Source organism: Sinocyclocheilus anshuiensis, unplaced genomic scaffold, assembly GCF_001515605.1.
Source record: "Sinocyclocheilus anshuiensis isolate Anshui unplaced genomic scaffold, SAMN03320099.WGS_v1.1 scaffold1142, whole genome shotgun sequence".
Taxonomy (NCBI): Eukaryota; Metazoa; Chordata; class Actinopteri; order Cypriniformes; family Cyprinidae; genus Sinocyclocheilus; species Sinocyclocheilus anshuiensis.
In genome coordinates this window covers 948079-965818 of record NW_015536577.1, presented here as the reverse complement: position 1 = coordinate 965818, position 17740 = coordinate 948079, and the positions used below count along the sequence as shown (strand labels likewise).

Genomic DNA, 17740 nt, shown 5'->3' with positions numbered 1-17740 from the left:
GACGCGTTTCAGAAAGGCGGGGCATAGAGGAGAAACAATAATGTACAGTATGTGGAAAATAATGTGTTTTTTGAATCTTAAACCACATAAACACATTTCATTACACCAAATACACAAAATAATGACAACGTCATATGACCCCTTTAACGAAACAGTTTACCCTGAAAAAATGAAAACAGTGTCATCATTCTGTCATGAACTCTTTGCATGCAAAAAGCTGCACAAAGAGTTTTACAAAAACAGACAAGCAAACAACATAAGAGGGTTGGAACGTGACATGAGGTTGAATAAATGATTGATGAACAGAATTTACATTTTTAGGTGAACTATTCCTGAGCAATTTGGTTACAATTAGTGTAGATCAGTGGGGTAAGTTGTGCAGTGGTTTTCGCAAATCCTCTAAGAACTTCGGGATTGGTGCAGGCGTGTGGTTGAGTTGACCTGTTTTCTTTTCAGGGACATGGTGCCCCAACCAAAGAGAACAGTGGGGCTGCATTATTTATTGCCATGGAAACCATGCGACAGAACTGGGACGCAGCAGCAACTTTGTACAGTTCTTGCATGCCCTGAAGATTGAATCTTCTTTCATTCATTCAGCGTTTGCATGGCTGCTATAATCACATGTGAGTGTACATCTCCATGTCCATTACTGTGAATCATTGACAACTCTGTTTGGGCCATGCCTGAAAAACACACTTCATTACACATTCTAGAGCCGTTATTCCTGCAAGGCCGTTCCTAAGAGTGCAAACCGACTCAAGAAAACACACGCAAACACGGCAGTCTGCGTCCCCGGGGCCCGGCTGTCACTGCGCATACTTTTTGTTTACCATCACACCCTGAGTTTGGGCCCCTGTGGGCTGCGTGCGTTTGTTTGCAGTCTCCTCCTAATGGCCTGTTGAGTACATCACCAGCTAAAGAGGCGAGAGCACTTCTTCTAACAGTGTCGCCATTAAGATACAATGTTAAATGTTGCATTACTTTATTAAAAATCTTTTTGTCCTTATGATGATGAAATTATTGAGCAAAATTAGCAGCATCATATCCGAGATTCTCAGTCTCTCAGTGAAAATGCATGTCAAAAAAACACGAAGACACTGTGATTTTGTTTCTCATACACTATAAAAGTATTTTTTCAAAGTCATAAAAAAATATATATATTATTTGAATATTATAGAATATTATAAAAAAATATATTATATAAATATTATTTGAATTTCACGCTTAAATCAATGTTACTAGCTGTTTAGTTTGTAATTATTTGTGAAATTTGCTAGCAATTTCTGAGAAAAAATTGTTTTGAATTAAATCTTTTATTTAACAGTATTTTTGTTTTGGTGGCTTAATGTAAGAAATATTTAATATACATGAACAAACATGTAGTTTCAGAAAAAAGGGCACACTAGTGAAAATTTTGACACTAATTTGTCCGTTATGATAAAAATTGTTAGATGTGTGAGTCATGTCAGCTGGTTTATATGTATTTTATTTTAATTACAAGCATCACTTACATCAGCAAGTGTCAGAATATTGTTCTTACAGTTTGACTGATTTAAAAAAAAAAAAAAGCCAAGATCATATTGTATTTTTATTAAACCAATGGTGATTCAAATAAACCCTCCAGTATAATATCAAAGTAAATTGATCAAAATTGACAGTAAAGAATTTTACATTGTTACAAAAGTTTACTATTACAAATAAATTTTGTTCTTTTAACTTTTTATTCAACAAAATTTCCACAAAAAATATGAAGCAGCACAACTGTTTTCAACATTGATAATAATCAGAAATGTTTCTTGAGCATCAAATCAGCATATTAGAATGATTTCTGAAGGATCATGACTGGAGTAATGATGCTTAAAATTCAGCTTTACATCACAGGAATAAATTACATTTTGAAATCGATTCAAAAAGAAAATGGCTATTTTGACCGGTAATAATATTTCACAATATTACTGTTTTTATTGTATTTTTGATCAAATAAATGCAGCCTTGTTGAACATAAGAGACTTCTTTCAAAAACATTTAAAAATGTCAATGTCCTTCAGCTTTTTATTAATAGAGTATATATGTGCAGGCTTTTACAGATTTTTAATAAAACTAAGTCATCTGAGGTCAGTGGAAACTCTCTTCCACCTTTCCCTCTGCCACTTTCACTCAGTTTCATCCTGAACTAAACAGACTTCTGCATCTCTGCTGATTTTAAAATCATTTTCACCTCAGGCATTCATCCATAACTCTGAGACAACATCACTTCTTTCGCCCTCTCCGAAACTGTCAGCCGTTTCCCTGAAGGCAAAGGCTCTCAGGACAGGAGCTGAGAATGCACATCTGTCAACAACCAGACAGAAGTGACAAACTCTCTCAGAGATACAAAAACATGGCAGGAGAACATATGAGACTGATAGAGAGAATAAAGGGACAGGAAATAATTACAGCTGACAGAAAGTGCAGAAATAAGAAAGGAATGTTTCTTTAATAACAGTGACATCCCATTGAAATGAAGGAAAATGTAAGATTAGTTTGATCTCAAGTCCTTGATTAGTTCAAAATCACATATTTTTAGCGACATGTACACTACTGTTCATTTTTTAATGTTTTTGAAAGAAGTTTCTTATGCTCACCAGGGCTGTATTTATTTGATCAAAAATATATTAAAAACAGCAATATTTAGAAATATTATTAATAATCATTTTCTATTTCAATATATATTAAAATGCAATTTATTCCTGTGATCAAAGCTGAAACTCCAGTCAGTAATTCAGAAATAATTTAATTCTGCTGCTTAATATTTTTGTGGAAACAGTGATACTTTTTTTTAGGATTCCTTGATGAATAGAAAATTCAGAAGAACAATTACTTGAAATTGTTTTTTTTTTGAATTCAGAAATAATTTAATTCTGCTGCTTAATATTTTTGTGGAAACAGTGATACTTTTTTTTAGGATTCTTTGATGAATAGAAAATTCAGAAGAACAATTACTTGAAATTGTATTTTTTTTTTGTTGTAGTCTTTGCTGTCAGTTTCTATCAATTTAATGCATTTTTGTTGAATAAAACTATTAATTTCTTTCTTTAAAAAAATACAGTAGTATCCACTGTTGAATAATGACAGAAAATTCATATATTAATTTTTAGTTAAATATCCAAGTCAATTACAACATAAACTCTACAGTACTGTGTATACAACTTGTGTAATCATGAAAATACTTGCGTAGTTCGTGTCTACTTCATACAGTTCTACTTACTATGCCAAAATTGAGTGCAATAACCTACTCTGTAATCATAATTATTGTAGGGAGAGAATACCAAACAGTCACATAAACAGGCTTGTGTTTTTTTCTGTAATACTGCCCTTATTGGACAAATTAAAAGCCTTTGGGGCCCTAAAACAAACCACAGCAGTCATAAGACACCAGGAGAGACCATTAAGAGTCCACAGATTGAAGCCCATTTAAAGGGGTCATATGATGCGATTTCAATTCACACCCTCCTCTACTACTCCCCATCATCTCTCCTGCAATCCTAATTAGCACTTCCTCAGCTGCTTGGCAACTATCGTCGAGGCAACAGCATCATCTGCGTCCCACAGAGGTGTGGAGGAACAGGCTGTTTCACTAAGTGTGAATAGGGGGAAATCGGGGTAAACTGCTGGGCCAAAACACATGCTGATTTGATGTGACAAATGACAACTTCACCAGCTCCAAAAAATAATTAAAGGAATAGCTCATCCAATAATGAAAATCCTGTCATCATTTGACATTGCGAGTAACAGATTCAATATAAATTATAATTCAGTGATATGCACTTTTGTATATACATACTTGTTGCATCATGAGACATTCATGTGGTGTCACTGACGTCACACCTGGTGGAAAAGATCTTGAGAATTTGAATAAGCGGAAATGAGAATGAAATGTGTGAGTTCCAGCAAAGAAGAAGGTTTTCAGTGCATAAGGACTTAAATTGCAGTCTGTTCCTCATATAAAACGTATCAAATGGCTTATATACAGTAATGTATAAGTCACATGGACTTCTATGGAAGCCTCTTTCCACCACAGAATAAAAAAGGGCAACTTTTTATCTCACAATTCAGACTTTTTTCTTTGCAATTCCATGCTTATATCTTATAATTTTGAATTTATACCTCACAATTCTGTTTTTTTTCTGCCCCTGAATAAAAAATAAAAAAGGCAATTGGGACTTTTTATCTCACAAAAGTTTATATCTCTATTCTGAGCTTATATCTCATAATTCTGAGTTTATACCTAAATTCTGAGTTTATATCTCAATTCTGAGTTTATATCTCACAACTCTGAGTTTATATCTCACAATTCTGAGTTTATATCTCAATTCTGAGTTTATATCTCACAACTCTGAGTTTATATCTCACAATTCTGAGTTTATATCTCAATTCTGAGTTTATATATCTATTATGAGTTTTTATCTCAATTCTGAGTTTATATCTCATAATTCTGAGTTTATATATCTGAGTTTTTATCTAAATTCTGAGTTTATATCTCGCAATTCCGAGTTTATATCTCTATTCTGAGCTTATATCTCAATTGTAAGTTTATATCTCGCAATTCTGAGCTTATATCTCATAATTCTGAGTTTATATCTCTATTCTGAGCTTATATCTCAATTCTGAGTTTATATCTCACAATTCTGAGTTTATATCTCAATACTGAGTTTATATCTTGCGATTCTGAATTTATGTCTCACAATCAATTTTTTGTTTTTGCCACTGATAAAAAAAAAAAGTAATTGTGACTTTTTATCTCACAATTTTGAGTTTATAAAAATGTCTGAATTGTGAGTAAAGTCACAATTAACCCTTATTATTATTATTATTATTATTATTATTATTATTCTGTGTTGGAAATGGGCTTCCATCGACTTCTCTTATGATACTTTTTTTCTAAAGTTTATCAACTCCTGGTCAAAGTATGCTTCATCGTACGGGAAAAAGCAGCATTAACGTTCATCAATGGAAATCATACAGAACGTCAGGAGGGAGAGTTAATAATGACCACTTTCAGTTTTTTTCCACATCATAATGCATTCAAACTATTGCTGCACTACAGACTCTCTCATCAGCATTAAGTGCAATGCTTTGTTACTGAATACTGGAGCAATGATGCTGAACGTTTTCAATTCAGACTTTTTTCTTTGCAATTCCATGCTTTTAATTGTCTCATTATTAGTATTATTTTATGTAATTTGTATACCACATATATATATTTTTTTTTTTCAATTTATTTTTATTTCGAACTATTAAAAATACAAAAGGAAAAAAACACATAATAAATATAAAAATAAATTCCAATAAACAACAACAAACAAAAAAAAATCAACAAATATAATTTTTTTTTTTTTAACATATATTCAACCTGTTCGAAATAAAAAAAAAGCGTAGGTAGAAGCCCTAGGCTTATTAAATCCTACCCTTGTTTTTCCTGTTATTAAAGCGAATTATTGTAACAGGTTTGTCGTTTATATTTTTCCGGGGTAAAGGATGACATGACTCAATGTCTGTGTTGGATATTGATATGCCTCTACTGTGAAAGAAAGCAGTCACCTGTTGCTCCACGGAGTTCATGTCTGGATCAGTGAGCTCCCTACCGTCCATCGCTGTTACCGCTCTGGCGTAAGACCTGGGTCTGATCTCCAAGCTGCTGACAACAATGTCATTCATGCGGGTATACTGCTCCAGGTCTGCCACGCGGTACTCCAAGCTAGCAATCTTCTTATCCTTCTCCTCATTTTGTTTTTTAAGTTCTTTTATTTCACTCATTAAATCCATTATCATTTTTTGCTGCTTCGAGACAGTCGCAATTTCCTCCGACAGAAAATCAAGCGATTTCTTTATGTCTTCAATTTCCTCGTTCTTTTTTGGTGGCATTTTTAGCGTGTTCACCCTTTAGTATCTTGCACTTGCCGAACCGCTGGGTTCTGAGGTGAAGTCCACTAAACGATTTTGTGGACCGGTGAGAACAAAAGTACAAGAGAGTCAAGCAGTGTCAGCAAAGCTTGTCAGATGATCTCCTTCTGTTGGAAAGATTCTGGGGTGAAGAGCCTGCAGAATTGGCCTGCAGACATAAAATATCTGGATTACGATGGCTCACGTGGGTTCGTGAGGAGAGCGTTGTCGTTCGCGGAAGATAAGAGCAGAAAGTTCGTACGGAGTTTCACAGAAAGATCCACGTGGCGCTCTGGAACAACTTTATATTTTTTGAATCAGTTTTGGCGTAATTGATCATCAAGACTATCTTTCCATTGAAGTTCAGCTGTGCTATGATCACGTCTGTCATTTAATGTGGTTTTCGATAAAATAACTGCAGCCTTGCTTGTAAAGTTCAGCTTTACATCACAAGAATAAATTACACTTTACTATATATTACAGTTTTTCTGAATTGCTAAAACACTAAACCCCAGTCTCTGAACCAAATTCTCACTAGCTTAAACCAATTTGCCGAATAAAGCACTCTTTCTGCTAAACCTTAAACACGTTCAGGCAGTTAGGCTCTATTTGCAAATCTCATGCGCTCTTTTTGCTAAATTTTAAACAAATTCTCTTTCACTTAAACACTTATCACACTGTGATGCATTTGTTCTGCAAAATGCTAAACACAAGCGGCAAAAGTTAAACACAACTAAAGCACAGTTGTCATCGTTTACACATAACGATTCAAAATTGTTCACACTTGTTTCTAATGATGTGATCAAACCAACTGTACAAAATATGAGCCAGTTCAGAGTGCACAAGTGGCACAGGTGACTGAGTGTTGATACGAACAATAGATGGAAACAATTTGAGAAGGAGAGGAGGAAGAGTACATAAGAAGTGGAGGATGAGGAGGAAGAGGATGAGGAGCGAAAGAGTAAGGTATAGAGAGTGTTATCAAGGCTGGATCTGTCAGACCAGAGGGTTTTTTTCTCTTTGTCTAGCAAAAAATACAGCATTACTTGTGATGTGGACAAAGTCCTCAGGCCGGACTCAAGCACAAAGACATGATGCTGAGACAGAATGAATCTTTGCAGTACATACAGTAGGCCTATACAATATATTCACCTTAGTTGCAATTACTATACGTTTTTCCAGAATTGCTAAATTTTTTACTCAATACTATATACTTTTTTCTGTAATGTTCTGGATGCTGTGTTCTCCATTTTTCTCTGTAGGGTCTAATGAATGCTCTGGATGGGTTTTCTTTATTGACTCATGTGTGTGTGATCTGAGAGCACCGTTTGATTTTGAAGTGAAATGATTTTGCAGTGATTGTTTGATTTTGATGGAAGAGTCAGAGGTTTCGTGAATTTAGTTTGAGTATTTGGATTTGTGTTTAAGGTTTTGAGAAAATGAGTGATGGCTTCAAGAAATGTGTTTTAGCAATTCAGAAAAACTGTAAAATATAAAACACCTCAGCCTGGTGAGCAGAAGAAACCTCTTTCAGAAACATTACCCCACACTTTTGAATGGTAGGTTGCCATTTAAAGGTGAAGTGTGTAATTTAATATGATGAAATACTAATAAGAAAAAAATGTTTAACTGCATTAATGATTGTCTTGAAATCCATAATTCATCATTTGCAGTAGACTGGATTGATTAAACCTGAGATAAGCTTTGAAGCCTTTATCACCTCCTGCCAATAGTTCTGTTAACCATTACGATAGAGTGAACAGATCAACAAAAGCCAACTATATGTATAATGCTTATATATTCATGGTTATACCTTATTACAGAACACACTCGGAAATGTGAGGGAATAACTAGGCCATTATTATAATGTAAGGCAATTATTACTAAATGACTCATGAGATTGTGCAGTTCATTTTAATGTGTATTTTAAGTAATTAGTCAGGCAGATTAATGTTATTTCCAGAATCTAAGTACAGACTTGCATTTCAGCAATTTTGTCCATTTACTTTCCTTAAATTGAATTACTGTATGTATATAAGCAACATAATGGTAATTGGCCACTCTGATTTCTTAACATTTGTATTAAATCCAGCCATTGAAAAATGATCGGTCAGATGAACCGGTCAATGACCAATATATTCATATTTACAATATTCTGATCATTTCTGGCCGCCATTTCTGTAACCCTACTATATTGCTTGTTAACGTTGATCTATTCAGGTGAAATAAAATACACAACTGGTCATTTTTGGAGAAACAATCAAGCTCTGCTAACACTCTAGAATCTACTCCAACACTGCCTTTGGTCAAACCGTCCCCAACACACACACACACACACACACACACACACACACACAGCTGTCTCAACAGATGGCTAAAGAGGGGTTTAAACTACCCAACACACACACACACACACGGACTGGCACTGCCTTTCCACAAACAAACACACATGACCCAGTCATAATGTTTGCGTGAGTCAGGTGAGGGTGAATGACCCATGGGAAAGGTCACAGAGTTTAAAAGACAGGCATGATAACAGAAATGAATCACTGTTTGAATTGAGATACAGACATTTCAGATCAACAAGAGCTCTCAGCATGCATGCAAAGGAGAATGTGGAAACTAAAGTCATTAAATATTTACAAAACTATATCCAAGATCATAAGAGTGGCTTGATCAGATTGGAAAAATGAGAAGAATACTGTTATGTGCATGAAGAACAGCGCAAACACACTTTTTGACAAAACATTTAATGAAAACAAATTTATTTTAAATGACACATAAGAAAAATTATATAAGCACTGACACTTTATGGCTGACAAAATTTAGTGGATGATGTTGATAGAACATGTGATTCTTTAGAGCTCTGTGAACTTAACTTCATACATCCACTAAAAATCACCCTGAGGCTTCGCAAAAGCTTTGCTACAGTTCATACATATTTTATGCACCAATTCACCTATATAACTCCTACAGGTCATAGCAATTTTTCTGTTCTTTTAAAATTGAGTTGGAGATGAAAGATCATGAGAGATATGCTCATCTAATCCTGTCAATCACAAAGCAAATATATTGTCACTCTTGTGGCAAATCATCCAGGATTCCTCCAACATCCCAACTCAACCTCCATTTTTATTCATTTCAATAATACATGAAATATCATATAATCATTATTAAGTAGTCTGGGGAAAGATCTGGAGCGTGGGTTGAATCTCATATCACCCAATGATTAGCCTACATTAACATGCAAATTTAGCTAATCATGAGATGTCTCTGTAATTACAAAAATCACTCACCGTGCATTACTACTGTTTAAAGCCTTTATGTTTATTTGTCAGTTTTTACAAATGATTAAAACGTACAACAGAATTAAGTACCTAAACCCACTACCATATTGTACATTACCATTACAGAGATGTTGGTCTGAAATTCTGTGAAATAATTAAGTCTTTATAAAATTTCACTTTAAAAAGAGTTTATAAATGCTACAGTAAAAACCTGTTAACTGGTTCACTCTATAAATTGTAAATGGCGATGTGCATTATGTAAAATTACTGGAAGATACCATCAATGTATGGATTTTGGAAATCAAAACTATAAATTATCATATAATTTATGGTGAAAGGACATTTGCTGTAGCCCCTGCATGACATATGAATATACTGTATATTAATTTCATTCATAATTTTGTTATCAGTAATGTACATTAGGGTTTTTAGTGTTACATTCTCTGTTATTTAGTGAATGTTTACACACATTCATCATGTGGATTTCTGTTCTGGATTTCTTGTATTATCATGGTGGCTATAAGTACATTTTAAGGTGCAAAACAATAAACTGAACAGGATATTTTTACAGTTTACACACAATGTCAATGATCTTTCAAAAAGATGCACAACTTCACCACGAATTATCTGTATAACATTCTTTTGCAATTCCAAACATATTATTGTTACAGAACATTATCACAGGCAAACTAATTCACAAACAGAACCTGCAGAGTTTTATGCTATGTCTGCCCTAATTTTGATGGAAATCAGGTTAGATATTGGGCTAAGACTTTGTTCGTTTGGAAGAATGTTGTTTCAGGACCAACAAGACATTCTGATCCAGGAACATGCGCTACTTGGCAAAGTACAGTCACCTACTCTTTAGCATTGGCGAGAGGTTATTTTTTACATCTGTTTAACTGAAATACCTCACATATGCTTCAAAACAGCTTCAAATTTGTGCTTAACATCCTCATCATTATGACCTTTATGAAACAGAACAATTCAATCTAGTTTTTACAATGAAAGCAATGAAAGTGGTGCTGCGTCTCCGCTGTGGGGATCGAGTGAACTGCACCCCCTCCCCACACACATGCTCACACACTATTTGCCTTCCTCCACACTTCCTCAGGCCCCTGTGACGTCTCATTTTGATGATGTTGTAAAGGGGGCATGACCCCACGCATTGACTCGCAGATGGCAGCACAATGGCTTTAAAGCAGACGTGCAGGAGCAGTGATTACAGACACCCACTGACGGACACACACACCCCACACCTGCCACACACACAAACAATGTATACACAACCGGTCTGCTGTCTGCCCCAGGACTGAATATCGCCTCCCTCGGGGCTGGTTATGTGAGGAACCAGGAAATACCATCGCATGAATGAGCATCTCACAACATGGATGCATATGTGTGTATGCGATTACAACAAAACTGTCCTCCAGGCTGCTATATACCACAATGTTATGATGGAATAAGTGGTCTTTGATCTTTAAAATCAAATCATGATATTTAGTAAATACTTATAAATGTTCAAGTGACGTGTGCCAGAGACTCTTTGTACACTACAATTCAAATGTTTTGGGTTGGTAAGATTATTTTATGTGTTTTGAATGTCTATTTTGCTCACCATGAGGTTATGTTTTATTTGAATTAAAAATACAGTAATATTATAAAGTATTACTACAATTTAAAATAACTGTTTTCTATTTAAATACATTTTAAAATGTAATTTATTCCTGTGATGCAAAGCCGTATTTTCAGCATCATTATTCCAGTCTTCAGTGTCACATGATCCTTCAGAAATCAGTATAATATGCTGATTTGCTGCTCAAGAAAAAAATCTTATTATTATCAATGTCGAAAACAGTTGTGCTGCTTCATATTTTTGTGGAAACTGTGATGCATTTACATTGTCAGGATTCTTTCATAATTTTTTTTTTTTAATAAAAGTATCAATTTCTTAAAAAAAAAAAGAAATGTTTCCCAAAAAGTAGTGGTCACCAACCGCTCATTTATTGATAATAAACAATTGATAATAAATAATATAACAATAGTTGGCTTGTTTTTGAAGCTGCGGTTGCTTATTTATCTTGTGAGAGTTGGCAACACTGGCCACCTGCTGTCAGAGAGTGAATTTGCATCTCATTCAGCCCGTCTGCTGTTTTTGTTGCATGCAGATATTTTTATGTAGCATCATTTCACAAAGATAAAGTCAGACCATTCTATTTTTTGCTTTAAATCTTGAAATTATACAATCTAATTCAAATAAAAAACAGCTGTTCATGCAATGTGTGTGTAGAATCTTTGTTTGGATCTTGATTAAAATGCAGCGGTTTTCTCTAAATTCAAATGGCTACAGATATTTTTAAGGCTAGTTTGCTTGTTATAGAGCAAATAAAAAAATAATTTACTTAAAAAAAAAATGTAATCTGAATCGGCCATGAAAAATCATGATTGGTGCACCACTGATTAAAATACTAAATAAAAGGCCTCAAATTGGAAGTACAATCTGGGCTGTCTTTTTCTATCAATTCTTCAAAAGGTAGATCTTGTCTTTCATAACAGCCGAAGTTAGGGATCTTGGGCTTAAAAAGGTTGGTGACCACTGCCATAAAGCAACACATTTCCTGGCCTCTGACAATAACCTTTTAATCTGTGAAACTTTAAACCTTTTAAATTTATGAAAATCTTTGAATTAGAAGCTAATTAATAATCCAAATGAAATGTTTCATTGTTCTCCAGGCAAAATCTTAGGTCTGATCACTTCAATTTAATAAGGAATCTGAATAAATGATTCATGTCTGTAGCACAAATAGTGAGGGATGAACCAAATAACCTGAATACATGTGTATGAGTGTATATCTTAATCATTAGTCATATTATTTACATTATATACAAATCAAGGTAAAAGCATTGTAACAAGTATGATGAATAGCTAATTAATATTTGCCATACTATTTATGAGGTTTCTTCTCAAGAAATTATGATGATTCATTATGATATCAGAGATTTTCATCACCCATTTTTTTTACTACAAGGTATTGAAGTGAACTGAATCAACACTGAACTGATTGGAACTAAATAAATATATAGTTCAGTCATGAAACTCTAGATGGCGCAGGCTGACGGGTTGTTAATGTAACTGATGATATTCAGAGAGTTAAAGGGGTCATATGATGCGATTTCAATTTTTCCTTTCTCTTACTGTTACAAGCTCTTGGTGCATAAAGAAGATCTGTAAAGTTGCAAAGACTAAAGTCTCAAATCCAAATAAATATTCTTTATAAAAGTTAAGAGTCAGCCACGCCTACCTAAAACGACTCGTTCTAACACGTCCCCACATATCTACGTCGCTATGTGGGAAGATTTGCATAACGCCGCCCAAATGTTCACGCAAAGAAAGAAGGCGTAACTTTTATTCTCGCTGTAGTTGTTGTTGCCGCCATGTCGTGAAGGCACTGTGTAGAACGAGAATGCCCACGCCGCCAGGCTTCCAAGTCTCTGCCCCGTGTGGAAGACTGCACAACTAGGGCGAGAGAACGGAAGAACCAGGAGTGGCTCGCATGTCTAGCTCATAAAACCTAACAAAGGTAATGGGCGTGGACCAACCCGCAGCGTTACAGATGTCCTGCATAGACACACCGGTTAAGAAAGCCTTAGAGGCTGCCACACTTCGAGTCGTAAACCACATAAACACATTTCATTACACCAAATACACCAAATAATGTTCTCTTTAGCAGCATCATATGACCCCTTTAAACGACTTGGCACAAGCTGATTGGTTCATGCTGCATATGCAGCCGATGAGCTTACTGCCTTGCACTTGCTGGCTGGCTAGAATTCACTAGAGATTCCTGCAGCGTGCTTTCAGAGTTTCTCTGAAACCCTCCACCTTCTTGACTCCTTCACTTTGAACTGACTTGAGCTAAATAATGACACTGTTGACTTTTAGAGCTGCTTTACAGTAGAATATGAATTGTTCCCATAGTTGAGTTTCCATAACTGATTATGCTACTTTCCTGTTTATCTCTGTGAAGTTGATTTGATGCAATCCGTATTGTATAAAGCACTATTTTTTACCTCATGCCTCCCAAAAAAAATATCTAAATTAATTTTAATTCAGATTTTAAAAACTTGTTCATCATAGAAGCTGTGTATTCAGGTAACTTTCTGTATGAATTGCAGTGTTAAGGTAATTTTGAATAAATTATCAGATCTGGACAAAAGACGAGCTTCATGTGACTGACCCTAATACTAAGGGCTACAGGCCTGTTTAAATCCCCAACATAAAGAATGAACAATAGTAATAGTTATGCTTGCCTTAGTAGCAGAAATACTTGCACAGTCCCTGAAAAATGTGCAAGCTGGAGGTTATTGGCAGGGACTCTTACCGTGTAAAGTGGTCTGTGAGGCTGCCCACCAACTCCCCTACACGGTCCTGATTTGGGTTGAGTTGACCCCTCTGCAAGTGCACTAGAAAGTCATCCTGAGAGGTAGTATGTAGCGCCACCATCTGGTCACTGCCACTTGTTACGCTCACACCAACCACCTGTGGGATTGAAGAGAGTGTAAAACAGCAATACAAACACATGAAAACATGTTAACACATTGCATGGCATGTGTTGGTGCACAATGAAGTCAAAGCATTTGCGTCCAATAAATCCATCATTCCTGAGTCTAACATATCCATTTTTCCACCAACCAATGGCATTCAGTCAACCTCTGCCTTTGCAATCTCAGAGTAAAAGCTCATTCACAGCACATTCACTTCCTGCGCTTCAGCACATGTTTGACTCAGTAACATTGAGAATGCTGGACATAATCGTGAATGAATGACTGGATTGTTGCAGTTACTCAAAGAGTGTGACCAATCGAAGTTGTGCGTCAGTAAAATGTGTGTGTGCCTGGCTGGTACGCATGACTCTGAGATTAGAAACGGTGCTGGGGATGCTGTTTGCATGAGCATGCACACCCATGTGCCTTTAACTTCTTTAAAGGGTTAGTTCACCCAAAAAGGATTACAAATTAGACTGCGTTTTACTCACCCCCGAGGCATCCTAGGCATATATGACTTCCTTCTTTCAGACGAATCCAGTCTTTGATCTTTCAAGCTGTTTAATGTTACGTTTTGAATATGGATATTTTTCTTACAAAAACGCATCGATTCGCTACAGAAGGCCTTTGTTCAACCCCCAGAGCCGTGTGAGACACTTTTTTTTATGGATGGGCGATTTTTATTTAAGTTATTTTGGACTGAAGCAATGCAACGCCCGCTGAGTGGCATTAAACAGCTTGAAAGATCAAAGACCATTTTTAATATAACTCCGACTGGATTCGTCTGAAAGAAGAAAGTCATATACACCTTGGATGCCTCGGGGCTGAGTAAAACGCAGCCTAATTTTCATTTTTGGGTGAACTAACCCTTTAATATGTGTGTGTTTCTGTATGTACGCTTTACAAACCCATGCAATCATGCCTTAAACATTTGAAGTATGCAGTCTCTTCTAGGAAAAATATTGATGACTCATCCTGCACTGCACATATTTTTGTCCAGTTCAGTGCTCCCTAAAAAAAAAAAATAGATGTCCTTCACCTAATATCACCAGCAGCTAACTTGTGAGTGTCGTTTTAATATTTACAGAGGCGAGAGAAAGGATGTGAACCTATTGATATTGCTTGTTTTTCTGCATTAATTGGTCATAAAATGTCATCTGATCTTCATTAAAGTCACATTTATAGACAACCACAGTGTGCTTGAGCTAACAGTACACAAACAATTAAAATATTTTGTCTTTATTGAACACATCCCATTAAACATTCACAGTGCTGTGGAAAAAGTAAGTGAACTTTAGTTGTCAATATATGAATGATCATATACAACATCAAGTTTTTTCATGAGTCCCTTGCTTGTCACTATTCTTTAGAAAAAAAAAATCATCCAGGTCCTGCACTTTCTTTGGTTTTCCAGCATATTCTGCATATTTGAACCTTTTACAACAATGACGGTATGACATTTTATGAGCAATTAATGCAAAAAAACAACCCATTCCATTGGGTTCACATACTTTTTCTCACCATGGTATATACTATTACAGTATTAATACTGCAAGTTAGTTCACATTTTAGCAATTTTGTTGTGTTTTTTGTGTAATTTTATTAGCTTTTTTAATATTTCTAAATAGCTTGATATTATTTTTATTTCAGTTTTAGTAATTTTAGTATTCAACTTCAACTTATTTATTTCAGATAGCTGCCAAGGCAACATTTCTAACATTTTTATTTTCTAGATTTCAAGTTTTTTTTTTAATTGAAGTTTCATCTAACATTTCATTATTTTATTTAAGCTTTATTCAAATGACCAAAATCTATTTTTTTATAGTTTTCGTTTTAGTTAACAATAACAAAACTGCGAGTAACAAATCACAGGCTATGTTCAGGATGGAATACTAGCTTATTACTGTTTGCATACTGCATAGTATATTACTTTTTTAAAAACAGTATATGAAACAGTAGGTGTTATCCCACAATACATACATTTTTTAACCAAATACATGTAAAATGTCTTGATATTTGGCAGTCCAATTAAACAAGTAAACCAGGAAAGAGCATTTAAAAATAACAGAACATTATTTCTTGTTGAGTCACAACATCAAGTTGAGCGTACTGCATTGACAGTACTTGTTTTATGACTACATAAAATAATACTTGCATATTGTGCACTGTAGGTGCACAATATGCTGTGACAAAACTAAAGCCTATTGGCTATTTAAAAAACAAGCCTTTAATATGTCCCGCCTGAACAAATTTCAAGGGGTCTTTAAGGTTCATTAAAGGCCAGTGTGTTTATGAGTGTACATGAATGTGAATGGTTATGAACAGCAGTAGGTGGGTCACCGCTGTGCCTGAAAGAAAGAGAGTGATCAGGCAGCGTTAAGCCTCTTTACTCCCACTTGGATGGACACACATTAGCACACACAAACATGCGTGCATACACACACACACACACACACACACACGCACGCGTGTGCGAGCGCAGTTTAATCATTCTGTGCCCTGTGGTACATGTGGCTGACCTTGCTGTCTGAGAGATTTTGAGAAATGAGGGTGGGCCAGGAAAACACTGCGCTGTGTTGCAATCAAACAGATACACACATATCTGAGTACACAAAGCATTTCCAAATAAATAACACCTAAATAGCATTTATGCAGACAATTTCAAACAGGATTTCAAAGCACAACTATACGGTTATAAGGATATAGTAGTAAGTGTGAATGGACGTAAGGTTGCCCTTTCTGTTTCTGCTGCTCTAGAATATCAGCTGACATGATCAGCCCCTGTGCCGCACAGAGCCGTAATGCGTCAGTCTGTGGTGAAATGAGATTAAAACCCACAATGTACTGGGCTGTCATAAAACAATATCCTTGTCTGGGACTGCCTGAACCCATCCAGTGTGGTCTGGCTTGACCGGAGAGGCTTGTGAAAGTTCATAATATGCTCTTGGATGGTGACCCATTAGGTGCAGGGCTGCCGGCGAGGCTGTGAGATTATAACAGAGTAAATCTCATAAAATCTGTCAGGACATGTCCAGGTCATACTGCTGTCCAAAATCAAAATCAAAAAGAAAAAAATATATATATTTAAAAAATTACAAAAATTGCAGCCTACTTTAGGTCCATTAAGACGTCTTTTGAATTGTGACATTATTTTCATGACAATTAAGCAAAATCCCATCCATATTCTCATTATTTAAATTGTAAAGCATTTATACATCATGGTAGTACTAGGGTTATTATAGTTAACTAAACCTAAAACTACAACCATAAATAATAATGATAATAATAATTACTTAAAAAAAAAAAAAATTGAAACAAAATAAATTTATAAAACAATAAAATAAATAAAATATTCCAGCTAGCTGCCATGGGAACATGTCTCATTTTCCTTTATTTTCTAATGAATTAAAATTAAAAACGAAATAAGTTAAAATAAATAATGTTTAAATAACTGACAAAAACTCAAAAATAAATTACTAAAACTATTTAAAAAATAAACTGTATAGACTATATAGACTATAATACTTATATAACTATAATAGTTCATATATTATAGTAATAATTTTTATTATAAATTATAGTACAATCATTTTAATAGTATTTGCTGTGCTACCTTTAATTTACCCTGGCCTTAAAACCTTAAAAACTAAAAATAAAAACTACCAGTTACATCAATATACTAAATTGCATGTGGATACATCACATTATTTATTGAGAATAATCATTGAGAATAATTAGAATTAAAAAATAATTTATAAAGTGAAAAGTCCAGATGCATTACATTCATAAGAATTTAGGGTATAAATATGCTTAATTGTGTTTAAAATAATGTAACAATGCAAATAATAATAATGCTCTTTAAAATATGTTTTATGCATTTCTTAGAATTTGGAAATATGATTTATATTTTTGTGAGATTGACCTAGTATACAAACTGCAATATATAAAGTATATATATATATATATATATATATATATATATATAC

The 17740-nt window shown here is 34.7% G+C and overlaps 1 protein-coding gene across 1 annotated transcript in view; it reads right to left on the bottom strand.

Moving 5' to 3' along the window:
* Positions 1-17740, bottom strand: part of LOC107702514 (unconventional myosin-Ig-like) — a 56393-nt gene that overhangs the window by 5212 nt on the left and 33441 nt on the right. Inside the window, exon 21 of the mRNA XM_016504858.1 lies at positions 13592-13749. Within this exon, the coding sequence (XP_016360344.1) occupies positions 13592-13749 (158 nt within the window). The remainder of the gene's footprint in view (positions 1-13591; positions 13750-17740) is intronic.